A 27,508-nucleotide genomic window follows, 5' to 3' on the forward strand; every position below is an offset into this window, starting at 1 on the left:
TCTCCTCCACAGCATTGAGAAGTGTAATGAGGGCCCCCTCCGAGATCCTAGGCGCGAGTCTCCTTTCTACCATCCTCCTGGTTTGACTGAGTGAGTGAGTGCTGAGGATCTGTTTAAATGCAGCGCCCGTTTGATTGCAGTGCTCGGCTGACCCCTGGGGCAGACGAATCAGATGACTGGTGACTCAGTCGTGGCATGTTTCATGTTGGGGAAAATAATTTTGACTAAGTGGCTAAAGATTGTAATCTGGATCACGTTGGCACCAACGCGAATCACACTAATTTCCGCACCCGATATGACACTTTGTCATTTTCCAGGAAAATTCTGCCCCAGGTCTCTCTGAACATGTCATAAAGATAGCCAATCCCCACATCATTAAACCCTGTCTCTATTTGACATGTGAATATGTTTTATATCAGAACCTTTGACATATGGAAATCGTTAAAAGATTTATCATCCAGTTTATCAAGACTAACTCCACAGATGTTGTCAGATCTGCTGAGATTGTCCAGTATTTTCTGATTTTGTTTCAGATTCCAGAATCTGCAGTAATTTGCTTTTTCTAAGACTAACTCCTGTTTGTACAACCCATAAAGGAAAAATTCAGGGAGATGAGAAGTTGATGAAACTAGGGATAATTTATATAGAGCATGCCTGCATGTACCTTTTTTGATAGGGGTTTGATAATACTACATTAGGAATGGTTTGCAAAGATTAATGACTTTTTATTTTTCCTTCCTTTAGTCATGTTTCGTCTTTATGACACTGATGGAAATGGGTCGCTAGATAGCTCGGTAAGGATCTGTTGATCAAACAAGTTATTTATATTTGTTGTATGCTACTGTACTTATACAGTTGAAACCTGCTTATCAGTGACAAATAAAGTTGTCATATGAAGTTTTTCTTCTAAAAACAATACATTTGTTTCACCACTGTTTATGCTTTGCCACATTGTAGCACAGTGAATTAAGGCAGGTGTCCCATGACTTTTGGTCCTGAGTTTCATTCATTATCAAATGGTCAAGGTGATAAATTGAGTTAAAACTGTTGCAGCTCACACCGATGTGAGGGAGTTCGCAACACTACCATAAATAAAGGGACTCAACCCAATGTTCCTGTTGACTTTGTACCTTTCCAAGAATGACCCTGGATGCTGATTGTAGGTGGCTTCAAAGACAGTTCATGAGGAATACGGAAAAACACGATCAGCTCCTACAGGCACATATCAGGACCCCTCCCAGTAAAATGAACAGCATCCCACCACCTTTGTGCGCTGTTGCAATATAATGACATAAACAAGGTGATATCTACAGAAACAACAGCTCCCTCTGAGGGCGCGATCTACCTGGATGGGAACAGAGTCCCATAGCATGCGCGATTAGCCGGGTAATTCCCGCACTCTCAAGCGCCGAGAAACACCAGGCTATCGAACGGCCATTCAGATGGATCAAGGGCATTGGTGGAGAATGCCCAGCCGAGGTCGCACTTAATCCCATTTGCTGCACTGAGGTGCTCTGCTGGATAAGTTAATGTAGGAAAGTGGAACATTTTCCAGGATGCAAGTGAAATATTTATTTTCTTCTCACCAAATATATTCATATGTGTGTGTATATATATATATATGTTAAAAATGGTGATAACTTCCTTAAATAAGTTACATAAGTGGAAATAAACTTTTAATTCCTCCCTAACAATGGACTTCAAATTATAATAATGGAAACAAGTGGAGACCAGATACCAATAACTCAAGATCTTTCTGCCAGTAATGAAAAGGTACATATCAGCTAGTAACAGCAGCACATCATACACTGGCAGCCATTATGCATAACATTTGCAGCAGTCCCTGCTCAAAATGTATATTTGACCATATTGCTATATAATTAAGATTGATGCAGTGGTTATTATCTAGCATCTTCCACATTCCACAAACTGCCTATTCTGTTATATGTACTGGCAGCTAGCAACTGGCTTTCCATATTTAGAGATAAAACTTTTAGACAAGCTATTGTTAGGTCTTCTAATCCAAAATGCATCAGCACAGAAACTTGTACAGAGATGTATCAAATTTATATTTTTCAACAAGTTCAGCTAAACATATGAACATAAGTACAAGGAAAGACTGCCGTGCAAATATTTTCCATTTCCTTCCTTTCAAGGTTTCAACCTATAAAGTGTGTTGTCAGCTGACAATCTAGTATAATGGTTGAACAGCCTGAGTGATATTGTAATCAAACAGCAGAGAAAAGAGCGCTCCACTTAGAAACACAAGAAAGAACTGTACATTGGATGAGTTATCAAAATAAAACTCTATCTGCCTGTTCAGGTGGATATATAAGATCCCTCTGAAAGAAGAACAGGGAATTATTCCAGTAACCTGGAGAGCATCATTAAAACAATTTAACTGGTCTTCTATCATATTTGCTGTTGGTGTGTGTTAACATTCCACTACTGGTCAACCTCTTATAGTTCACAATAAAACCATTCAAGTCCTTTAAAGAAGTGTTCAAAACTATGCTCCTTCATATATAACAAACTGGTCTTCCTGACTTAATGGTTCTTAAATCTTTTGGGTGTATTTTCATTAACCACTACCTTCCTGATGTATGGTTAATGGATCCCTCTGCCTATCTTTATTACAGCAGCCACTAACCCCATAACATAATCACTTGTACTCAACGTCTTCCCAGTCACTTACTTTTTTACATAAGTCCTTCCCTCGATAATACTCAGACAGCACAAGCAATATGAAAACAGAAAATGCTGGAAATACTCAGGTGGCCAGGCAGCATTTGCAGACAGAGTAACTGAGTTAATGGGTGGAATATTCTGCCGTAGGCTATGAGTGTGATTCAGGACCATCTCTGGGTCCTGACTCTGTGCTGACTATCAGGATGCCTGCCTGCGAAGCCTTCCTGGAGCTACCTCAGGGTACACTGTCGAATTAAGGACATTGGGCAGGTCCCAGAGGCTGCAGGGTCACTGATGGAGGAGGAATTGGACATTTTGAGGTACCCTCTGAAAAGGTATCTGCTCCAAATTGTCCAGAGGCAGGAACATCTCGGGCCACTGACCCAACACTATTTTAGAAATTTCTTTCAGTCCCATCTTGAAGACAAACCCGCAGGGAAGATTCCGCCCAACATTTCAGATCTGTGGCTTTCAGAAAAATACGGTGAAAGGTAACAGACCTTGAAACATTAGCTCTTTTTCCACAAACACTGACAGAATTACTGAGCATTTCTAGCATTTTCGGTCTTTACTACAAATTTTCAGAATTCCCAATACAAGCATACGAACAAGGAGCTTGAGAAGGCCATTTGGCCCCTCGAGCCTACTTTGCCATTTAATAAGATCTTTGCTGATTTGACAATAACCTCAAATCTACATCCCGCCTACCCCTGATAACCCATCACCCCCTTGCTTACCTATCCACCTCTGCATTCAAAATATTCATAGAATCAGCCTCCATCACCTTTTCAAGAAGAGAGTTCCAACGATTCACTGCCCTCTGGGAGAAAACATTTTGCCTCACATCTGTATTAAATGGGAAACGCCCTGTTTAAACAGTGACCCCAGGTTCTAGGCCAGGACTCTCTGGCCTCCCAACCGCATGTTTCCCGGCGGAGGGAGGTGGCGCGCTGTTCGCTGGTGGCGGGATTCTCTGCTGCCATCACTGTCAATGGGAATTCCCATTGAGGCCAACTCCATACCGCCGGGAAACCCGCGGGTGGGGGTGCACTGCCGTCAGGACCAGAGAATCCCGCCGCCAGCGAACGGCCGGTGAATTCCAGCTGTAGATTCTTCCACAAGCGGAAACATCCTCTCCACATTCACCCTGTCAGGATCCCTCAGGATTATATATGTTTCAATCAAGTTACCTTTTTACTTTTGTCAAAGACAGAATGCTAGTACGCTGTACTGAAATAGCCCAAAGCTACCTTGTTTTAATTGGAAAACTATTTGTTGCAAGATACAAGAAGGTTTGATTATTTACTCAGAATTTGTCAAAATGACCAACGTACAACTTACCTGGATATCCAGAAGTGTGACCTTGTTGTCTGCAAATTCACTGACATGAAGGTCGTCAAAACTACAGTGACAATTCCAAGTGACAATTCATTGGTTATGAAAGATGCCAAATTAATGAAAATTCTTCCTACTTTACTGGATTATATATAAAGCTTATCTCAATCATACATTAAAAAAACTTCAAAGCAATTATTGACAACTTCAAAAACATTCTTGAAGAATGGAAAAGATTTTGGAAGCTGCTCAGTGTTCAGAATAGCGGGCTGATGTGCACACAAAAAAACAGATGAGATAATATGGAAACCTTTACTGAGCTCTGCCAGAGGCAGATTGTTTATCATCTGGTAGCTCGCCCAAAGACCCAAGATTCTACACAGGGAACCTATGTGGTCATTAGCGCTCCCACTTAAGCAGCCTGGATGTACATGGATGGAAAAGAATGCCTTTCATAAATCTTCAGGTGGTTTTAGACCACAGAATTATTGTACTGTTGTTTTCCAGCAATTAGTTTTTTTCTTTTTTTTATACATTTAGAGTACCCAATTATTATTTTCTAATTAAGGGGCAATTTGGTGTGGCCAATCTGCCTACCCTGCACATCTTTGGGTTGTGGGGGTGAGACCCACGCAGTCATGGGGAGAATGTGCAAACTCCACATGTACAGTGACCCAGGGCCAAGATCGAACCCTGGGTCTTCAGTGCTGTGAGGCACAAGTGCTAACCACTGTACCACCGCCCTGCCGCCTTGAGAGTTTTCTTCTGCATAACTCCACAGTGCGTGCATGAGCTGATGGTCCCAACAAGCTCCCTTTGAGAGCTAAAGCTCTGTGACCATGGCTCACAAACCCAATCACAAAGCAGCAGTACATCGTTACGAGGAGGCCCACATATCAGCACTTGAGTTACAATGGAGGACATCAGAGGGATACTCGAGTAACTATCATATCATGAGGAACCACCCGGGCACTACTGTCCTCGCAAAGCTTCCAAAGCCAACATCAACTGTTGCATAATTTTGTTGTCAAATGGGAAATATGTACATGACAGATTGAAGTCGCTCACTTAGCGGCACAGTGGTTAGCACTGCTGCCTCATACCTCCAGGATCCCGGGTTCAGTTCCAGCTTCAGGTGACTGTGTGGAGCTTGCACTTTCTCCCCATTCCTGCGTGGGTTTCTTCCGGGTGCTCCAGTTTCCTCCCATAATCCAAATATGGGTAGTTCAGGTGGATTGGCCATGATATATTGCCCCTTCGATTAAAAAAGGATCGGTGGAGTTACTGAGTTACGGGGATCGGGTGGAGGTATGGACTTGGGTAGGGTGCTCTTTCCAAGGGCCGGTGCAGACTTGATGGGGCTGAATAGCCTCCTTTTGTATTGTAGGGATTATATTCTATGGAAGAGGACAACAAATGAGAAGGAAGATCTGGATAGGACTGATATCAGGCAGGGAGATTAGTGCGGACTCTTGTGACTGAAAACTCCTCAAAGCGTTGGACACCTTCTGCCACTGACCATCTTACTTCTTCTGAAGTATTCCCTCACGTTGTTGATGCAAGAACATGCCACACATTCCCTCCACTCAAATTGAACTGCCATCTCTATCTCCTTGAAATGGTCCTGTCCACCAAACACTGTTCATGGAAAAGGGAGATAAAAACCTGTTTAGTGCTATTTAAAGTGCACATGTGATTTAAGACCTATACATATGCTTCCCCTATACCCAATGACCTACAGAATACGTGTCTCCTACTCCTCAATGAAAGGCTGTGTTAAATGCTCATGAAGAGGGAGAAACAACTGTCGTGGAAAGTTGTACGGTACCTCTGTTGAGCTGATTATGGTTGAGACCTCTAGGTGGAGTATCATGCAATGACCTGACAACAACTGGAGACACATCTGACATTACAGTGACTGTTAGCCTCTGAATGACCTCCTTTAAGAGCTCTTGGTTCACTCACTTACAAAATTACAGTACTATCAACTAATCACGTATGAGTTAGGAGCTGGAGTAGACCACTCAGACCTTCAAGCCTGTCCAGCCATTCAACAAGTTTATGGATAATCTCACTGAAACCTCAACCCTACATTTCTCCCTAACCCCGATAACCTTTCACCCACTTGTGAGTGAAGAGTCTATCCAGTTCCTTAACTATATTCAAAGACTCTGCCTCTATTGCCTTTTGAGGAAGACAGTTCCAATAACTCACAACCCTCTGAGAAATAAAAACTCCTCATCTCTGACTCAAATGAGCGACTCCTCATTTTTAAACAGTGACGCTTAGTTCTCCCACAGGAGGAAACATCGAACATTGTTTCCACATCCACCCTGTCAGTTCCCTCAGGGTCATAAAGGTTTCAATCAAGTTGCATATTTGTCTAAACTGCAGTGGATACAAACCTAACCTGTACAACCTTTCCTCATAAGACAACTCTACAATTCCTGGTGTAAGTCAAGTAAACCATCTCGGAACTTCAACATTTACATTTGTCCTTAAATAAGAAGACCAATATTGTACACAGTATTCCAGAGGTAGTCTCACCAATGACCTGTACAACTGAAGCACAACGTCACTATTTTTGTATTCAATCCCCATCTCAATAGAAAATAACATTCTATTAGCTTTCCTAATTACTTGCTGAAACTGCATAACTCGCTTTATGTTATTCATGCATTACATCACCCAGTTCCTCCTGATTCTCAGAGACTTCCAATCTATCACCATTTAGATAATATGTTTCTTTTTTATTTATCCTACTGAAATGGACCATTTTACTTCTTGCTGTGCAACTTTCCAATGTACAGGGAATGTATTTAAACAGTGATTTACATTAAGGCCAGATATCCTGGGCGGGATTCTCTGATCCTGAGGCTAAGTGTTGACGCCGTCGTACACGCTGTCGCGTTTCCCGACGGCATCAACATGTCCTCAGGAGCAGCGATTCTGACCTCTACAGAGGGTTAGCAGGGCACTGGAGCGACCCACGCCGCTCCAGCTGCCGATGCCGACGTCAGATGGGCGCCGTAGATCTGCGCATGCGCAGTGGGACCAGCGCCAATATGCCATGTGCAGTGGAACAGGCGCGGTTGCACGCATGCGCGGTGGCTCTCTTCTCCCTGCCGGCCCCGACGCAACATGGCGTGGGCGCGGAACACAAGAGGCCCCCAGCCGATCAGTAGGCCCCAATCGCGTGCCAAACCAAAGCGCAGGCACCCCTGGGTTGGACCACCACCAACCCCCCCCCCCCCCCCCCCTCCACCCACCCCACCATGCCACCCCCGGATGCATGCATGCCGAGGTCCCGCTGGGTAAGACCATACGTGAATGGCACTGGCGGGACTCGGATTTTTTGGGCAGCCGCTCGGCCCATCCTGGGCGGAGAATCGGCGGGGGGGGGGGGGGGTGGCGCGTAGAGTGGCCCCCGACTGGCGAGCACCGACTGCGCCAGCGCCAATGGCACTGATTCTCTGCTCTCCGGAGAATTGGCAGACCGGCATTGGGGCATTTAGAATTAGAATTAGAACAGTACAGCACAGAACAGGCCCTTCGGCCCTCAATGTTGTGCCGAGCAATGATCACCCTACTCAAACCCACGTATCCACCCTATACCCGTAACCCAACAACCCCCCTTAACCTTACTTTTTAGGACACTACGGGCAATTTAGCATGGCCAATCCACCTAACCTGCACATCTTTGGACTGTGGGAGGAAACCGGAGCACCCGGAGGAAACCCACGCACACACGGGGAGGACGTGCAGACTCCGCACAGACAGTGACCCAGCCGGGAATCGAACCTGGGACCCTGGAGCTGTGAAGCATTTATGCTAACCACCATGCTACCATGCTGCCCGTCCCGGCGATTCTTCTGCCCAGCTTGGGCTGAGAGAATCCCGCCCCCTGGCTGCTGCGATGAGTCCAAAGGATCATGCATGCACAGTCCTTGGGCTGAATTGTATGATTTATATGATGGCAAAATGGGACTGTTGCAATCCCGCACATGTGTATAATCCGGCATCATGATGTGGAGTTGGAGAACCAGTCCACCATTATATGGTAATAATAATCTTGATTGGTGTCACAAGAGGGCTTATATTAACACTGCATTGAAGTTACTGTGAAAAGACTCTAGTCGTCATTCCGGCACCTGTTCAGGTACACAGAGGGAGAATTCAGACTGTCCAATTCACCAAATAAGCACGTCTTTTGGGACTTGTGGGAGGAAACCGGAGCATCCGGAGGAATCCCACGCATACACGGGAAAAACGTGCAGAAATTGCACCCTCCCCTCCCAGCTTAAATATCGTATTAACAAGCCTTTTAAGCTTGTTTGGAAGCCAATTTACTGGATAGCAAACATTGCCCACGACATGATTATTATCCAAGTATGCATGAAACAAACATCCCTCCCACCAACTATGTTTCCTGTCCACTGACTGCATTAGAGAACCGTTCTATTCTATTGTTCTATAATACAGTCTGTGAACAGGAAACATGGTTGGTGGGAAGGACGTTTGTTTCATGCACAGTTGAGAAAATGGACACAAAGACTGCAGGACTCTGGCTGACTGTAACGGAAGAGTCTGCTGCTGCAGCTGTGAACTTAACTGGTGTTGGAAATGTTCATAACATTTATACCTCCATCAGATCATTTCCTCAGGCGAGGAGGTATAAACAAAGCATTCTCATCAACATTGAGCATTGCACCATTTATGCCATAGTTAAAGTCTGATATGGGAATTATCCATTCTGTTGGAGGCACCTCCTCCAGTGAGGAGGAGAAGTGCAGTTCTGGTCACCACATTAGAGGAAGGACATTATTGCTCTGGAGACAGTGCAGAAGAGGTTAACAAGAATGTTGCCAGGGCTAGAAAAGTGTAGCTACGAGGAGAGATTGGATAGGTTGGGGTTATTTCCCTTGGAACAAAGAAGGCTGAAGAGTGACTTAATTGAGGTGTACAAAATTTTGAGGGGAAGAGAAAGGGTGGACAGGATAAAATTGTTTCCTTGGTGGAGAATTCTCGAACCAGGGGACATGTATTCAAGATAAGTGGCAGAAGGTGTAGAGGGGACATGAGGAAGAACTTTTTGACCCAGAGGGTGGTGGAAGTCTGGAATTTGCTGCCTAAATTGGTGGTGGAGGCAGAGAATCTGGATTTGCATCATAAGTGCTCTATGCAGGAAGGTGGGATTAGAAAGGGCACCTGGCTTTCCTCATTCTGGCACGGACAAGATGGACCGAGTGGTCTCCTTCTGTGCTGTCAGATTTTGATGATTCTATGAGAAGGAGGAAGCCAGCTGGCCAGGGACAGGTGGGCCCTGAGGTGCAGTATGGTGGGAAGCTTCCGGATTGAGTGGCTGCAGAAGGGAGACAGCAGCAGCAGGCAGTCAGAGGTAGGCGAAGACCAGGGTGTCTTAACCTGCAGATGTTGGACTGACAGTGGTCTCCGAAGATTTTGTCCATTGAGGAAATATTCTGATCCCTTTGTGTTATGATTTCTGGTGAGATAGACTTGAATTGTGTGGATGACCACCCAATATACCTGTGGCCGAAACAGTCAAGGTGGTATTGACCTTTTTCACCTTTGGATAATTCCGGATGGCATGTGGAGATCTTAGTGGAATTGCCCAGACTGAAGCCCATCACTGTATTAAAGTCTTCACTGATGCCATATTTAGGTATGCTCATTATCCCACACACAGCAAGGGGAAAGCATCTGACCACACACAAGTGGAAAAAGCCAGTGATTTTGCAGCCATGGTTGGATTCCCATGGGTAACTGATGGCACACATGTAGCCACAAAAGCACCAGCTGGACAGCCAGGAGGATTCGTAAACAGAAAAGGATAGATGTTCGGATTGTGTGGGATCACAACTGAAGAATATTGCATGTATGCACATGTCACCAGGGAAACAGCCACAATGCATACATCCTTAGATTCTCCCAGTTACCAGGGATGTTTATTGGCCCAGAAACACTGAATGACCTGGTGATTAAGGACAACCTTTAAAATGACGGCTGATGACTCCAGTAACAAATCCACAAACGGTGCCTGAATGTAGGTGTAATGGTGGAGTGCATTGACCAGGGCCATCATTGAGCAGACCATTGTTCTACTCAAGATGCATTTCAGGGGTTGGATTTTCCATTCCTGATGCTAAGTGCCGGCGCCAATGGAGAATCCGTGGGAGTTTCACGACAGAATAATTGGTGCAAACTCCTCACCAATTCAGGTACCGGTGAGGGGATAGCACCGGCGCCTCAAACATGATCGCTGATCGTGCCAAAATGGCCAGAGAATTGCAAGGTCTCAGGCCACGCATGCACAAGGCTAATGACCTGCATCGGTTGCGCCGTAAAACATGGCAACAGCTGTGCTCGAACGCTAACCCACCAACCGTGACCCGATAGCCCACCCCCGGCCACCTCCCACCAGTCCCCCCAGCCTGACCAGAATCCCCCACCCCCGGCCAGCGGCATGGATCCCGGACGAGTGTGGAGGAGCTGGACACTGTCTGCAGCGGCACGCCGGGTTCCCGACCATTGGGCCCATACATAGCCCGCGCCACTGGGAACCCAGCCCACGGGGGGCGGAGCATCGCAACTGGGCCTGCTGATGACGTGCCAACAGCATTGCAACGGTGCGCGGTGCATGTCCTGATGATGCTGGGTTGGAGGGGCGGAGCATGGCGGACCGACGTCAAACCGGCATCTGCCCCCATTCCGGTGTCGGAATCCATTCTCCACCCGATTGCCGATCACAATTCTGCCGTCGGGCTACAGAGAATCCAGCCCCAGGTGTCTGGACTGATCCAGTATGTACCTGTGAGAGTGTCCACTTATAGTCATCCTTTGCTCTGTATTGCACCACCTGCCTCTCAAGAAAGAGGATGCGCTGTCAGAGGAGGAATTAATGGAGACAGCCCAGTTCCCTGATGACAAGTCAGATAATGATGAAGGTGAGCCTAGGCAGCTGTGCAAGCCGGTCCGTGTGAGGGTCTGGATACCCATTAGAAAATAAATGGTCTATATACTTAAAAGTTTCCAATGGAAGAATTCCTGCTGCTCATTATCACTTTCCTGGCCTTTGACACCTTCTCCTGTTAGCTCCCTGCTATGAACACCAGGACCGGATGAGAGCAATGTGAGTGACCCAATAATGTGGGGACCCACATAAACACAAATTACTATAACAGAAGCTAAACCCGCATGAACAAAAACTCCGATAACAGCAGCTAAAATAGCTAAAATAAATCAAAACTATTTTATACTGTGTGACTACTGCGGGGTTTTCTTCATCCTTTTGTGGGTGCTGTGGAATGATGCCCCCCACCCCACCCACTGCCAGCTGCTGTGCATTCAGGCTGTTGGCCCTTATAACCCTCGCTTGGGATGTCTCATACACCCACCCTCTGGTCACCTGAGGCCATGAGGGCCCCAACATGCGGGGAGTCCCTACACAGTAACAGAGGGGTGGAGGAAAAGTTGTTCCCATCAGACGTGCCCTGAGAGATGCCTCCCCCCCCTTCCCGATGGTGTTAGCCACGGTTCCTTCACCACTGTTAACATCCTTTTGACCCTCTTTGCTTTCCTGGGAGTGACTCCAGACTCCTCGGGTGGGATTCTCCCGTACCCGGTGGGGCGGGGGGTCCCGGCGGGACGGGGTGGCGTGAACCACTCCAGTTTCAGCATGTCCCAAAAGGTGCGGAATCCTCCGCACCTTCAGGGGCTAGGCCGGCGCCGGAGTGGTTTGTGCCCCGCCGGTCGGTGTGGAAGGCCTTTGGTGCCACGCCAGCCGAGACTGAAGGGACTCCGCCAGCCGGTGACAGTCCGCGCATGCGCGGGAGCGTCAGCGGCTGCTGACGTCATCCCCGTGCATGCGTGGGGATATTCACCTATGCGTCGGCCATCGCGGACGCTGACACGGCCGATGCGTAGGAAAAGAGTGTCCCACGGCACAGGCCCGCCCGCATATCGGTGGGCCCCGATCACGGACCAGGCCACTGTGGGGGCACGCTCTGGGGCCAGATCGCTCTGCGCCCCCCCCCACCCAGGACCCGGGAGCCCGCCCACGCCACCAAGTCCCGCCAGTAAGGGACCTAGTCTGATCCACGCCAGCGGGACTGGCAAAGAACCAGCGGGAATTCGGCCGATCGTGGGCCGGTGAATCGCTGGGGGGGGGGGGGGGGGGGGGGGGGGGCGCTGTGAGCGGCCGCCGACCAGCGCGGCGCGATTCCCGCCCCCGCCGAATCTCCAGTGCTGGAGAATAAGGCGGAAGGGGGGGGCGGGATTCACGCCCCCCCCCCCCCGACAATTCTCCGACCCGGCAGGGAGGGGGGGGGGCGATCGGAGAATCCCGCCCAAGGTGATGGAATGCAGGACAGAACACATGCCCAGTGTCCCACCAGTGCACTGCTGGGTTTGGACTTCCATGATAGTCGGACCAGTCTTTCAATGGGGGAGAGATGCGTTCTGTTGAGTGGGTGCTCATGGCACTGTTGGACTCCTCCAATGTCTATGACAGTATGCGCAATCCTTCCGATATCTCCGTTACATCTCCATGTACCTGATGCTGTATGTCCAGCGTCTGCTGCCTGACAGACTATTCTCGAGGTTTGTCATCAGTCTGGAGCTCAGCATCTCGATCGCCTCTTGTACTTCCACCAACTTCCTGAGGACTGCTCCATCTCAGTCTCTAAGAGCTGTTTGTTAGACTGTGATGTGCTTCCACTACTCTTTCCATCATAGTTGAGTTATGCATAGCAACCAACGTGTGTGTGTCCATGCTGGTATTTGGTGCGGAGCAAGGCTGTGACTGACACTGCACCCGCTGAGACTTCCTCTTCCTCCACAGATGTTGCATTCTGTCTCTGAGCTATAACCAGCAGCTGCTGATGTTGCACCTGTGTGGGAAACAGAAAGGAAAATTAAGAGCATTTTCATTCTTTGAGGTGAATTTGCAGAGACAGGCTCCTTCATTGCAAGTACTGAACGATTGGAGATGTGAACCAGTGTTTGAACCTTTGACCACTCAACATAAAGACACACTTTCCTTCCCAAGTTTGACAAACCTCCCAAGTCACAAACCATCAATATTACCTTCCTGCTAACTTCCCCAGTTTACAACATTCAACCTTCCTAGCCCAGTCAGCAATGTTTGTAGGAATTATAGAAATGTGCCCTTGGAATCTCATCACTACGGGGCATTCCTCCAATCTTACCTCGGCCTATGAATCATTTCCAATTTTGGCAAACAATTCCAGGAGCATCCCAATGGCTGTCAGGATGGCCAAATTTGATACACCACCTCCGGTCTCCCTCCTTTCTAAGGCATTTTATGCCCTTCAGCAAGTAAAGAGGGCGATTGTAATGATGATGCTGTGCTACAATCAGACCTTCAAATGCATGGACAATAATGTTGCCTTTGTACATTTATCCATGCTCTTTGTCAACTAATAGGTGTTCCAAACCCAGGATAATCCTATTATTGACCCACATCACACCCTTCCATGTAGGCCCATGTCTAGAATGGTGACACGTTCACGCTTACAGACGTCAGTCAGTGATTGAACTCTTTCCGGCATTGCGGTGAGGTACACTGGATGATTCCAAGGCTGTCTAATGTTCTAATATCCTTTTAGAGAATTACAGCATGCAATCACTGGAAGGGAAGTGTTTCATCTGGATCAGTCTCAGTTTCACTTTGGCCTTGAGTAGACACAACACACGCAGCTCTGCTGCTGATGCCTTCAAACTTTCTCTTTCTACCCATGTATATATGTTCTCAGTCTAGTCTATATAATTGAACCCACAACATGTTGACTCAATTTCTTATGAGTGATTAATGCCTTCACATCATTATAAAAATATGATGCTGACCTCTGTTGCAACATTTCCAGGCTGCTTTTGTCTGGCTTGGAGGCCTCGTCTTCATGCCAGTGGTCAGGTGACTTTCCACCGATCACTTACAACCTAGAGGAGGATTCATAGAGAGTCATCATCAAGCATTGGGATTGTTCTTGGCCTGGGGTCCTCCCCAGCTCCTGGCTCCAATCTCTCGGCCATCTGTAGAGAGACAAAGAGATCTAAAGAGCTGATTTTGAATTCCTCCCTGACCGCCTGCTGTTCACCAGGGGAATGGGTCAGCTCCATTCAAATGTCCTTTCTTCCCTGACAAAGGTCCAGAAAGTTTCAATGTTCGCAGAATAGTCATCCACATTTAAAACCAAACTCTAACTTACTGTAATAATTCTCTGGCATTTATATTCTTCCACACAATAAAGCTGTTCCTCCAAAAAATAATTTCTGGTGCAGTTGCCACTGACACCTGCCATGAGTGCCTTTCAATGGGTGGGGCTGTAAGTGACTTCTGGCTCATGTTCCACCTCCTGATCATCGATTTGGAGTGCTGCACACCCTTCCTGCCGTTAATTGGCCATCACACTTATTATCCAACATCTTCCAAATACTAATCCGAGCACTTCTGAGTCAGACTCCTGCCCATCGCTGAGTGATGCTAAATTCAGCCACTTGTTTTGTCAAACTCTCAAGATCCAGGCTGTTGTTCCTGAAGTCTGTTTTGAGATATTTAAGAACATTGTGGAAGCTCATAGATGGACAGGTGTCAATGAGAGTGGGGCTGAGAGTGAAAGCTCAGGGTAGTATAGTTGCATTAGCAAACTGGTCACTGATAAAGCATTTGGCTTCTCAGCTTAAACTATAGAGAGGGGGATCGGTTAGCTCAGTTTGTTGATGGCTGGTTCATGATGCGGACCAACGCCAATTAACGGGAGTTCAATTGCTATACCGGCTGAGGTTAATCATGCCTTCTCAACCTTATCCCTCGCCTGAAGTGTGGGGACCCGCAGATTAAATCACCACCATAGAATAGAATCATAGAATTTGCAGTCCAGAAGGAGGCCATTCAGCCCATTGGGTCTGCACCCTACCCAAGCCCACACTTCCACCCTATCCCCATAACCCAGTAATCCCACTTAACCTTTTTGGACACTAAGGGCAATTTATCATAGCCAATTCACCTAATCTGCACATCTTTGGACTGTGGAAGGAAACCGGAGCACCTGGAGAAAACCCACGCACCTACAGGGAGATTGTGCAGACTCCGCACATACAGTGACCCAAGCTGGGAATCGAACCTGAGACCCTGGAGCTGTGAAGCAACTATGCTAACCACTATGCTACTGTGCCCCCACAGTCAGTCAGTTCACTTTTGAAGGGGAAAACAGCCTATAGTCCTCCGGGCCTGTGGCAACATTTACATCAACAGTCGACTGTTTTCATTAAAAATGTGATGCTGTTAGCAAGTTGAGTTCTGAGAAGACAATCTAGGTGAAAAAGGTGCTTAACGATCTGAATCTGCATGACATCACATGTCTGGTATTATAAACATTTACGTGATAGCATCCGTGATTTGCGATATTTCTTAGCACTGTTGTAAGGATAAAAGAATATTTAACGGTTAATACAAGCTTCAGTTGAAGCATTTGCAAAAGGATAAGCATGCGCACTAAACATAGAGATTTAGATTGAATTTTTAAAAAGTTAAAATGTTATTCCCCTCTTTTCCAGGAACTTGACCAGATCATCAGTCAGATGATGCATGTGGCTGAATATCTTCAATGGGATGTGACTGAACTCAAACCAGTATGTAGTTTCAACTATCAATCACTTGGTGGTGCTGTAAGAACACTGGTTTACTCGGGTTAGAAATGTTAAAAACATAAGGATCAATAATTGAAGGGATTTAATTTCAAAAGGGACCCTGATTTTGTGAAACGATGTATTTTTTTAAGACAGAGCACTGTTTGTTGACGTTGTCAATGTTACTGGTTCTTGACATTGAGGTCTAAAGTCCTGAATACTAATCTTAAGTAATGAGTGCTCAGGCATGAAGTTTTACAAAAATATTCAGTAACTTGCTCAGACAAGCTGAGACTCTGAGCAATCCAATGCCCCTGAGGAATAGTTAATGCCATATTGATACTTGTCGAGCCAGACATTTTATCGGCAGAAGTATAGGGTTTCTTCAGAAGCATTGGTGGGACATTTTTAGTAACAAAATGTACCATAATCTGGAAAAAGATTTTTACAGTAATACTGTAATAAACCTAATTGACGTCATGGTTCTTAATCAGATGCAGTCATCAGTTAGGAAATTGAGACATGAATGCTTGCTACAGTCACAAAACAGTGCAGTGACCTTTAAGACCACCTTTCAAACTCTACCCCCTAAATTTCCAAAATGTAGCACAGACACGAGAAACAATAACCAAGAATAGAATGATTTCAGTGCCGCCATCTCAGGGTTCAGATTACGGTTGTAAAACATCTGCTTTTACATTTTATAATGTCATTTGAACTCCCTCGGTTAAATTGTTGTAATTACTACCAGTCATCTATGATACTCTGTGTAATTAGCAGAAATATAAATAATTCTGTCTATCGAGATACTTGATTTGCTGTTTGGGTCCTGTTCCAGTGAAGATTGGATCCATTGTTGTGATAGCAGAAGCAAGTCTGTAATGTCATTGATGTCTTGAGGCCATTAAACAACGTAATATTAACAAATTGGAGCTCATTCAGTGTTGGCATGGAATGTTACTCATGTCACGGGGAAAATCTATTATGGTACACCGAGATACTTTACCAATAATAACTTTTGACCAGTTATTTCCGTTTTGACTCTATTTTTAGTTCTTTCTCTGACATATTCTGACTAAAATGTTTGCTAGCTAACTGACTTCCAGATTTCATCAATGTGGCTTTTGAATTAGCTTAAATTACCCAAGCATGATCTGAGCTGCTTTAGTCTCACTATCTTCCTTTTGTCTATCATTTTCCTTCTACCAAGCAGTTACCGTAAATTGTAGCATATAAGTTGACCGTTGAAACCTCCAAACATCCTTCCAGAAAGTTTGGATACCTTCTGGGAAAGGTGGGACCTGTACATGATGGAAGGGTTGCACCTAAACTGGAGGGACACCAATATCCTGGGTGGGAGGTTTGCTAGAGCTCTTTGGGAGGGTTTAAACTAGTTTGGCAGGGGGATGTGAATCAGAGCTACAAGTCAGAGGATAGGGTAGCTGTTAAACGGGCAGAAATGGTATGCAGCGAGTCTGTAAGGTAGGATAGACAATTGATAGATCAAAGTTGCACTCAGTGGAATGGGTTAAAGTGTGTCTGTTTCAATGCAAGGAATGTCAGGAATAAGGGAGATGAATTTAGAGCATGGATTTGTACTTGGAACTATGATGTTGTGGCCATTACGGAGACATGGATTTCACAGGGGCAGAAATGGTTGTTAGATGTTCCGGGGTTTAGATGTTTAAAGAAGAATAGGTAAAGTGGTAAAAGAGGAGGCGGAGAGGCACTGTTAATTAGGGAGTGCATCACAGCCGTAGAAAAGGAGGTAGTTGAGGAGGGTTTGTCCACTTAGTCAGTATGGGTGGAAGTCAGAAACAAGAAAGGAGCAGTCACTTTATTGGGAGTTTTCTATAGACCCCCCAATAGCAGCAGAGAGATGGAGGAATAGATTGGGCAGCGGATCTTGGAAAGGTGCAGAAGTAACCGAGTTGTTGTCAGGGGTGACTTCAACTTCCCTAATTTTGACTGGAACCTCCTTAGTGCAAATGGTTTGTGTCTTGTTATGCTCTTGGTGTAGCATAAGCTGCTTCCTTGATGTTCACTCTGACAAAGGAAGGTTCAGACGTGGAGATAACTTCAACACGTTTATTAAACTATTTACAGTTCTCCTACTCGGATTCGCCACTACTGTCAGTCCTTCTATAGCTACTCAGACTGATGAACCAGTCTACTACAATCCATATGGTGGGTGTGATGTTGAATCAACCCTGTGTCTGTACACACTGAGTGACTCCACTGGAAAGAGGCAGATCATGTGTGCTGTGTCCTTTATATATGGCTTGGTGCAATGCCCCCCTGTGGTAGTGTCACCTCTGTGTGTATCGTGAATGCCAATTGGTCGTGTCCTATTTTTAAAAAAAAAAATTTTATTCAGATTTTTATCAAAACAGAATTTTTACATAACCATTAACAACATTTAACAAAACAAGGTGAACGTTAACATTATATATTAAAAAAAGAAGATGCAGTAAGTGAACATTTCCCCCCCCCCCACCCTTCCCCACCCTCAAACCCCCCCCCCCACTCCAGATTGCTGCTGCTGCTGACATTTTAATGCTGTCCCAGAAGTTCGAGGAACGGCTGCCGCCTCTGAGAGAACCCCATCATTTAAAAAAAAAAATTTTTTAGTAAGGGTTTGCAAAATTTTTCATAATAAATATTAATAATCTTAACACAGCAAATTAGAGTGAACATTAACATAGTGCTGAAAGAGAATATACAATAGCAATAACTAGACATTACCCCACGCGCCTCAGTCTTCCCACACCCTCCCGCACTCACCCCCCACCCCACCCCCCCTATGGGTCGCTGCTGCTGCTGACGTTTTAATTTTTCCCGAGAAGTCAACAGAGGGTATTATGCTCCCACTCAACAGCAGCGGCTCTGTACACTTGGCAAAGTTATTTACACACATATGTAGGCATCCGTTCGTGGTGTTGTCCCTTGCTTCTCCCGGACGGAGTTCGCTGCCGTTGTCGTCTCGTGCGCACTTCCACTTCTGCAGCCCTCCCGTCTTCCCCGTTTTCTCTGTTCCTGTGGATGCCAAGTTTGTTAATGTTTCCCTGCCTCCCCCTCTCCCTCCCTGGCTCTCCTCTATTGTTCCCTGTCTCTTCCCTCTACCCCCCCCTCTCCCCGCTTCTGCCCCCTCCCGCGCACCCTGTGGTTCACCTTTCCTTCCTCTTAGGTTTAGCTATACCTCCCCCCCCCCCTCGCCCAGTCTATCTCTCCCTCTCATGCTTTGGCTACTTTCCCGTTTCTTGGCTACCTGGCTATTCTTCTGCTTGTTTGTTGGCCACAAACAGGTCCCGGAACAATTGGGTGAATGGCTCCCACGTTCTGTGGAAGCCGTCGTCTGACCCTCGGGTGGCAAATTTGATTTTCTCCATTTGGAGAGATTCCGAGAGGTTGGACAGCCAGTCTGCAGCTTTGGGTGGTGCTGCTGACCGCCAGCCGAACAGGATTCTACGCTGGGCAATCAGGGAGGCAAAGGCAAGGGCATCCGCCCTCCTCCCCAGGAATAGATCTGGCTGGTCTGAAACCCCGAAGACCGCCACTTTCGGGCATGGCTCCACCCTCACCCCCACCACTTTGGACATTGCCTCGAAGAAGGCTGTCCAATACTCCACAAGTCTGGGGCAAGACCAGAACATGTGGGCGAGGGTGGCCGGGCCTCCTTGGCAACGTTCACATCTGTCCTCCACCTCCGGGAAGAACTTACTCATACGGGTTCTTGTTAAGTGGGCTCTATGTACCACTTTTAGTTGTGTCAGGCTGAGCCTTGTGCACGTGGAGCTGGAGTTGATCCTATGCAGTGCTTTGCTCCAGAGTCCCCACCCTATCTCAATCCCCAGGTCCTCCTCCCACTTCATTCTTGTTGCGTCCAGTACGGTGTCGGCCCCTTCTACCAGTTGGTCGTACATATCGCTTCAGTTTCCTTTATCTAGTATGCTTGTGTCCAGTAATCCTTCCAGTAGTGTCTGTCGTGGTGGTTGTGGGTATGTCCTTATCTCCTTTCGTAGGAAGTTTTTTAGTTGCAGGTACCTTAGCTCGTTCCCCCTGGCTAGCTGGAATTTCTCTGTCAGTTCGCCCAGTGTTGCGATCCTGCCGTCCGTGTATAGGTCCATGATTGTCAGTGTCCCCCCTGTCCTGCCTCCACCTTTTGAAGGTGGCGTCCGTCAGCGCTGGCGTGAACCTATGGTTGTTGCAGATGGGAGCATTACCCAACATTTTGGTCAGGCCAAATTGCTGCCGTAGTTGTTTCCAGGACTGGAGGGTGGCTATTACCACCGGGCTGCTGGAGTGTTGTTTGGGTGGGGATGGGAGTGCCACCGTGGCGAGGGCCCGGAGGGAGGTCCCCCTGCAGGAGGTCTCCTCCGTGCGCACCCACTCAGCTTCTGCATCCTTGATCCATCCCCTTACATGCTCGGCCGTCGCTGCCCAGTGGTAGAATTGTAGGTGTAGGAGGGCAAACCCCTCATGGATTTTGTTTTTTTCCAGACCTTCTTTGGGATCCTAGCATTCTCCCCACCCCCCAATAACCCCCCCCCCCCCCCATACGAACGGCATGATTAGTTTGTCTAGTGCTTTGAAAAAGGCCTTGGCGATATAGATTGGGATGGGTCTGAATCGGAAGAGGTACCTGGGCAACACGTTCATTTTGATCGTCTGGACTCGCCCCGTGAGGGAGAGTGCGAGTGTGTTCCATCTTTGCAGGTCCTTTTTTTACTTCCTCTGTCAGACTGGTGAGGTTCCATTTGTGGATTTCTTTCCAGTCATGGGATATTTGGATCCCAGGTAGCGGAATTTGTGTCGGGCTTGTTTAAACGGCGGTCCCGTTAGTGCTGCCCCACCTACTTGTGGGTGTACCGGGAAGATCTCGCTTTTCCTCATATTGAGAAGGCACCAAACTCTTTCAGGAGCACGATGATTACGTCCATGCTGCTTTGTGGGTCCGAAATGTAGAGGAGCAGGTCATCTGCATAGAGTGAGACTCTGTGCTCTCTGCCGCCCCTTTGGATCCCCCTCCAGCTTTTTGCCGCTCTGAGCGCAATTGCTAGTGGCTCGATCGCTAGAGGGAACGGCAGCGGGGACAGTGGGCATTCTTGTCTGGTGCTCCTGTGCAGCTGGAAGTATCGGGAGTTGGTGTTGTTTGTACGCTCGCCATGGGAGCGCTATATAGGAGTTTTACCCAGGAGGTGAATCCTGTTCCAAGCCCGAACCGTTCCAGTACCTCTATGAGATATTTCCATTCGACTCTGTCGAAGGCCTTTTCTGCGTCAAGTGAGACGATCACCCCAGAAGGTGTTCTCTCCCCAGAAGGGGTCATTATCATGTCGAAGTAAGCTGTCTACCTTTGACAAAGCCCATCTGGTCCTCTGCTACCACCTCTGGCATGCAGTCTTCCAGCCTTTTGGCTAGAATCTTGGCCAGTATTTTGGCATCCGCGTTCAGTAGTGAGATTGGTCTGTATGACCCACATTCCGTTAGGTCTTTGTCCTTCTTAGGTATCAGCGAGATTGAGGCCTGTGCTAGCGTGGGTGGCAGTGTGCCCTTAGCTAGCGAGTCTGTAAACATCTCCCGCAGGTGCGTGGCCAGTGCTGTCGCAAATGTTTTGTAGAAGCCCGCCGGGAACTCGTCTGGTCCCGGCGCCTTCCCCGCCTACATGGAGCTAATGCTGTCCATGATCTCTCCCAGTGCTAGTGGTGCTTCCAGGTCCCGTTTTCTGCCCTCCTCCACGACTGGGATGTCCAGTCCATCAAGGAACCATTTAATCCCGGTCTCCCCCCTTGGGGGTTCTGAGATGTACAGCCCTTGGTAAAAGGCCCTGAAGGCTTTGTTGATCTTTTCTGGTTCCGTTTCTAATGTGCCCCGAGTATCCCTGATTTGCGCAATTTCTCTGGTGGCTGCCTGCTTTCTCAGCTGGTGTGCCAGCAGGCGGCTGGCTTTGTCTCCATGCCTGGCGGAGTTGATGCACTGCTTTCCTGGTGGAGAGCAGATCAAAGTTCCTTTGTAACTCTTCCCTCTCCGCCAGAAGCTCTATAGTCGGGGCCTCGGAGTATTTGCGGTCTACCAGCTACCAGTTGATCAGCTGCTGCCTAGCCACCCTTTCCTCCCTTTCTCTTCGCGCTTGGAAAGCGATGATTTCCCCTCTTATTACGGCTTTTAGCGCTTCCCAGAACGTGGAGGGTGAGAACCTCCCCGTTCTGGTTGTTCTCCGTGCACTCTGCTATGGCCCGCGCTATCCTTTCGTTGAAGGCCTTGTCTGCTAGTAGGGCAACGTCCAACCTCCATGTGGGGCGTTGGGCCCTGCCCGTCTCCAGCCTCACGTCCAGGTAGTGTGGGGCATGATCTGATATCACCATTGTGGAGTATCCCACTTTGTCTATCCCTGGAAGCACCGTTTTCCCCACCACAGAGACGTAAATTCTGGTGTATGCGTTGTGTACTGGGTGGGTGAACCTCCAGGGGTCCACTGCTCCCATCTGTTCCATAAAGTGACCGAGTTCCCTTGCCATGCTTGAAGTCTTCCCCATTTTGAGATTTGATCTGTCAGTCGTTGGATCATGACACAGTTGAAGTTCCCCCCCGCCCCCCATGATTAGTCGGTGCGTCGCTATGTCCGGGATTTCCACCATGGTCTTCTTGATGAAGTTCGTGTCGTTCTAGTTGGGCGCGTACATGTTAACTAGTACTACCGGTGCCCCATCCAGGGCCCGCTGATCATGACGTACCGTCCCCCTGGGTCCATAACCGTCTTTGTCGCCTTAAACATCATCCATTTGCTGATCAGTATTGCCACCCCCGCTGGCCCTCGTCCCGTAGCAGGAATGGTAGGTCTGTCCCACCCAGCCCTTTCTTACCCGCAGTCGGTCCTGCTCTCTCAGGTGCGTCTCTTGGAGGAAGGTTATGTCGGCCTTCATATTTCTTAAGTGGGTGTGTGTGATGAACCACTGTGTACACCTGTATTAGGGGATGTAAGGTAGGACCTGTGCTACAGGTTCACCGGTAGCCCCTGCCGGCTGGCTCCGCGCACTAGGAGCTGTATAAATATGCATGACCTCCTCCTGATCAGCCATTTCGCCAGCTGCAGCAGGAGGCCACACATCTAACTGCAATAAAGCCACAGTTGTACCCAATCTGAGTCTTTTGTGCAATTGATCGTGCATCAATTTATTGCAGTCAGATTTTCAACTAAATGGATATCAGAATCAAACCAGATCGCCTGCAGCTGGATCCGCCCGACGCCGGAAAGGACTTTAATCACTGGCTAGCTTGTTTCGAGGTTTACATCAATGCAGCAAATCCAACGCCAACAGAGGCTCAGAAGATACAGGTCTTGCATTCCAGGTTGAGCTCAAGTGTGTTCCCGTTAATCCAGGACGCCCCGAACTACGCGCAGAAAGCGAACACGCCAGGCATGTACTCGCCACTCCCTCTCAACTCCCTGGTGAGTCCATCGAAGATTTCTGGCGGGCCCTAATCCCACTTGTGACTGTCAGGCCGTTACGGCCACCGAACATTCTAATCTCATGCGTGATGCGTTCGTAACGGGGATTGCGTCGGACCCCAACCGACAATGACTGTTGAAGGGGCCACGCTTAACCTAGCGGAGACAAAAACTTTAGTGCTCTCCATGATAGTCGCATCCCGTAATGTTCAGGCCTACCCCCTCGCCGCGCGGCCCACCTGTCCTATCCCTCCTGGACCCCACCAACGACCCCCAGCTGGGGCCTTGCCTAGCCAATACGCCTGTGCCGCACGTCAATCTGCGGACCCCGGGGGTCCCCGCTGCTACTTCTGCAGCCAACAGAAGCACCCCCGTCAACGCTGCCCAGCCCGCGTCGCCACTTGCAAGTCTTGTAGCAAAAAGGGCCAATTTGCAGCAGATTGCCTGCGCAGTCACCGCTATTGCCCCCTACCCCCTGCCAAACGCACGTGTGGCCAGTGGGCGCCGCCATCTCCTCCCCCTCAGTCTCCGTGCGGCCCATGGGTGCTGCCATCTTGTCCCGCCCCCGTAATGTGCACCCCATGGGCGCTGTCATTTTGTTCCCCACAGGACCTCTGGACGTCGCTATCTTGTCTTTCCCACGGGGCATGTACGCCAACGGCATCCCACAACCTGGGCCGCCGAGGCTCTCTATCTGAAACCTCTGACAACCACCCGCAGCTCGCCTCGATGACGCTGGACCAGTCTCGTCCACACAACCTGGCCACCGCTTCGACAACGGTGAAAATCAACGGCCACGTGACCTCTTGCCTTCTGGAATCGGGGAGCACCGAAAGCTTCATACACCCATAGACGGTAAGGCGCTGCTCCCTCGCAGTCCACCCCGCCAATCAAAGGATCTCCCTTGCCTCCGGATCCCACTCTGTCCCGATCCGAGGATTCTGTACGGTCACTCTCACAGTCCAGGGCGTAGAATTCAGCGGTTTCCGTCTCTACGTCCTTCCCAACCTCTGCGCTGAACTATTGCTGGGCCTGGATTTCCAGTGCAACCTCCAGTGCCTCACCCTCAAATTCGGCGGGTCCCTACCTCCACTCACCGTTTGCGGCCTCGCGACCGTCAAGGTTGACCCCCCCCCCCCCCCCCCCCCCCCCCCCTCTTTGCCAATCTAACTTCGGATTGCAAACCCGTTGCCACCAGGAGCAGACGGTACAGCGCCCAGGACAAGGCCTTCATCATGTCAGAGGTCCAGCGGCTGCTTTAGGAGGGTATTATCAAGGCCAGCAACAGCCCCTGGAGAGCCCAAGTGGTAGTACTTAAAACTGGGGAGAAACACAGAATAGTCGTGGCCTACAGCCAGATCATCAATCGGTACATTCAGCTCGCCGCATACCCCCTCCCACGCATATCTGATATGGTCAATCAGATTGCGCAGTACCGGGTATTCTCAACAATTGACCTGAAATCCGCCTACCACCAGCTCCTCATCCATAAATGAAACTGTCCATACACTGCCTTCGAGGCGGACGGTCGGCTCTATCATTTTCTTAGGGTTCCCTTCGGCGTCACTAACGGGATCTCGGTCTTCCAAAGGGAGATGGACCGAATGGTTGACCAGTACGGTTTGCGGGTCATGTTTCCATACTTGGGATCTTTTCACTGGGCTGTTGAGTCCCCTTACATTCCAGGTGACTATCCTGGTGGAGGGCTTCTGTCCCCTCGCACCTATGGGATCAACCATATTTACCTGGTGGACGCGACCCTGTCCTCCGGGGTTTCCCTTCGTTAGGGGGCCGTCCAGGATGGCTGCTGTCACTGCTCTCTCCATGCGGTCGGGCCTCTGCGCTCCGGGGTTTCCCTTCGTCCAGGGGGCACCCGACATGGCCGCCCGCTGTGCGGCTGCCACGAGGGTAGCCCCCTGCACTCTGGGGCCTCCCTTCGCCCAGTGACCGTTCTGGGTGGATGCTTGCAGCGATTCCTTTTTCCGAGCCCTCTGTTGTGGCACTTTGTAGCCCTATTGTTGTTCCTTTTCTAGCCCTGTTTTTCCCTCCATCCCTGTGTTCCCCACCCCCCGGGTCCCTCCCTTCCTGTGCCTCCTCCCCCCCGGTCCCTCCCTTCCCCCCCCTTTCTCCTCCCCTCTTCCGTATATCCCCCCTTTGTCCCTCTTTCTCCTGCTCCTATTCCCGTTTGTTCTCCCGCCTCTGTTGAGTGGTCCCCCCCCCCATCACTGCCTGGCACCTTCCCCCCTGTTGGGGGCGGGCTGCGATCCTGCTTTGCTGCATGTCCCCAGCGCTAGCTTTCTTGCTGGTGCGGTGACCCCCCCCCTCGGGAGTTTCCGTCTCGCTTCTCCTTTGTCCAGCCTCTGTGTTTTTCTGCCTGCTCTTCCCCTATCCTACCCTGCGCTCTCCTCGCTTGCTCCCCCTTCTCCGCTGCTCTCGTTCCCTCGTGCTGGGACCTGGTCTCCCACCTGTGGTGATCCCTCAGGTAGCGGTTTTCTCTTTGATCAGGGTGCGCTCGCCCTTATAGGGGTGGGGGGGTGGGGGCTGGCGTTGCCTCACCCCTCCCCCCATCTCCATCGGCGTGCTGTTGCCCCTTGCCTGGGGCCCCGTATTCCTACCCTCGCTGATGTTTTTCCAGCCCGTGTTCCTCGATAAACTTGTTTGCTTCGGCGGGGGATGTGACGAAATATTCTCTTTTTTGGTCTGTGACCCAGAGTTTCGCTGGGTACAGCATACCGAAACGCACTTTGCTCTTGTGAAGAGCTGCTTTCGCTCTATTAAATTCGACCCGTCTACTGGCGAGGTCTGCTCCGATGTCCTCGTAAATTCTAATCAAGTGTCCTTCCCATTTGCAATTTCTGTTTTCCCTGGCTCAGCGCAGGACTGTTTCCCTATCTTGGTACCGGTGCAGTTCAGCTTTAACTGCTCTTGGGTGGTCCCCCACCTTGGGCTTCGGGCGCAGCGACCGGTGTGCTCTTTCCATTTCTGGTGGGTCGGGGAAAATTTCCCTCCCCACTAAGTAGCCCAGCATCTCGGCCACGTAGGCCATGCGGTTTCTACCCTCGATCCCTTCTGGTAGGCCCATTATCCTGACATTTTGTCGTCTTGAGCGGTTTTCCTGGTTGTCCACCCTGCCCTTCAGGCTCCCCAGCATTGTGCCCAGTCTCGCCTCCTCACTCTCCAGGGCCATGATCCGGTTGCTCATGTCAGTTGCGACCTTTTCCAGTTCCTTAATGGTTGCCCCTTGGGCTTCCAGTTTCTCCTCTTGGGCTTCCAATTTTTTCTCTTGGGCTTCCAGTTTCTTCTCTGCTCTGCCCAAGGCGAGCTGCACCTCCGCCAGGGTCTTGGCCATTGCTGCCTGTACTGCGGCCTCCATGTCTACTCTGGTCTCTACCTTGTTTCCCTGCTGATGTTCCCTCAGCGCCTCGGCAAAGGCTGCCTTCCAGTTCCCCTCTGGCCCAGGGGCGAAATACTTCTGACTGACCAGGTCTTTTTGTTGCAGCGTGGCTTTTGTTTTGGAAAAAATGGGGGTGGGAAGTTCTTCTTTTCCTTTTCCTCTCCTCACTCACCAGGGTTGGGAGAGAGAGAGACTTCTGGTCAGGTTGGGACTCCCTCTTTGTTCTGCCACCTGCCTCGTGGTGGTTGCCACCGGGGGTGGGGGGGCCTTGCTGCTGGCTCGGTCCCCATTTTGGTTCAGGCCGCCGCTGGTCCTGCTGCCCCGCGTTCTGTTGCCCCATGCCCTGCTGCTGCGGGGGGAGGGGGCGGGGATTGTTCGCACGTAGTTCCTGCTAGCTCGGTGCCGCTTCTTCACGGCCGTCCACGATCTTCTTGGAAGGGGGGGGCTCAGTCGGGCCGGCTTGCAGGTCCGCGCTCCGGGGCGCTTGCTCCATTCCGGGGGGGGGGGGGGGGGGTGGCATGGGGGCTCGGTCGGGCCGGCTTGCAGGTCCGCACTCCGGGGCGCTTGCTCCATTCGGGGGGGGGGGGGGGTGGCATGGGGGCTCGGTCGGGCCGGCTTGCAGGTCAGCACTCCGAGGTGCTTGCTCCATTCGGGGGGGGGGGGGGGGGGGGGGGTGTAGTGGGGGGGGGGGTGGGGTTGCTCGCGGTCGTGTCCTATCTTCCTGACTTATTTGTTGAGTGTCTGTGTGTTATATCTCTGGTGCTCCCTCTAGTGTCTAGCTAGTCTACGTGTACTTACATTAGCCCCTTGTGTATCAACAGTGATGCATATCACCACATCCCCCCCTTTTTCGTGTTACATATTTTCTGTACACTTAAAGAAAATTGAACAAAAAACAGATAGATAAGCGATGCTATGCACAAGTTATGAGAACAGTGATCACTAAACAATAAGTCCAATTCATATGTATGAGT

At 49.3% G+C, this 27,508-nt stretch overlaps 1 protein-coding gene across 1 annotated transcript in view; it reads left to right on the forward strand.

The window, feature by feature from the left end:
• The window catches only part of dgkb (diacylglycerol kinase, beta), a 1,237,676-nt gene that overhangs the window by 333,897 nt on the left and 876,271 nt on the right, over positions 1 to 27,508 (forward strand). The window contains 2 exon segments of the mRNA XM_038797484.1: positions 745 to 794; positions 15,619 to 15,693. Coding sequence (XP_038653412.1) covers positions 745 to 794; positions 15,619 to 15,693 — 125 coding nt within the window.

Source organism: Scyliorhinus canicula, chromosome 5, assembly GCF_902713615.1.
Source record: "Scyliorhinus canicula chromosome 5, sScyCan1.1, whole genome shotgun sequence".
In the NCBI taxonomy this organism is placed as follows: Eukaryota; Metazoa; Chordata; class Chondrichthyes; order Carcharhiniformes; family Scyliorhinidae; genus Scyliorhinus; species Scyliorhinus canicula.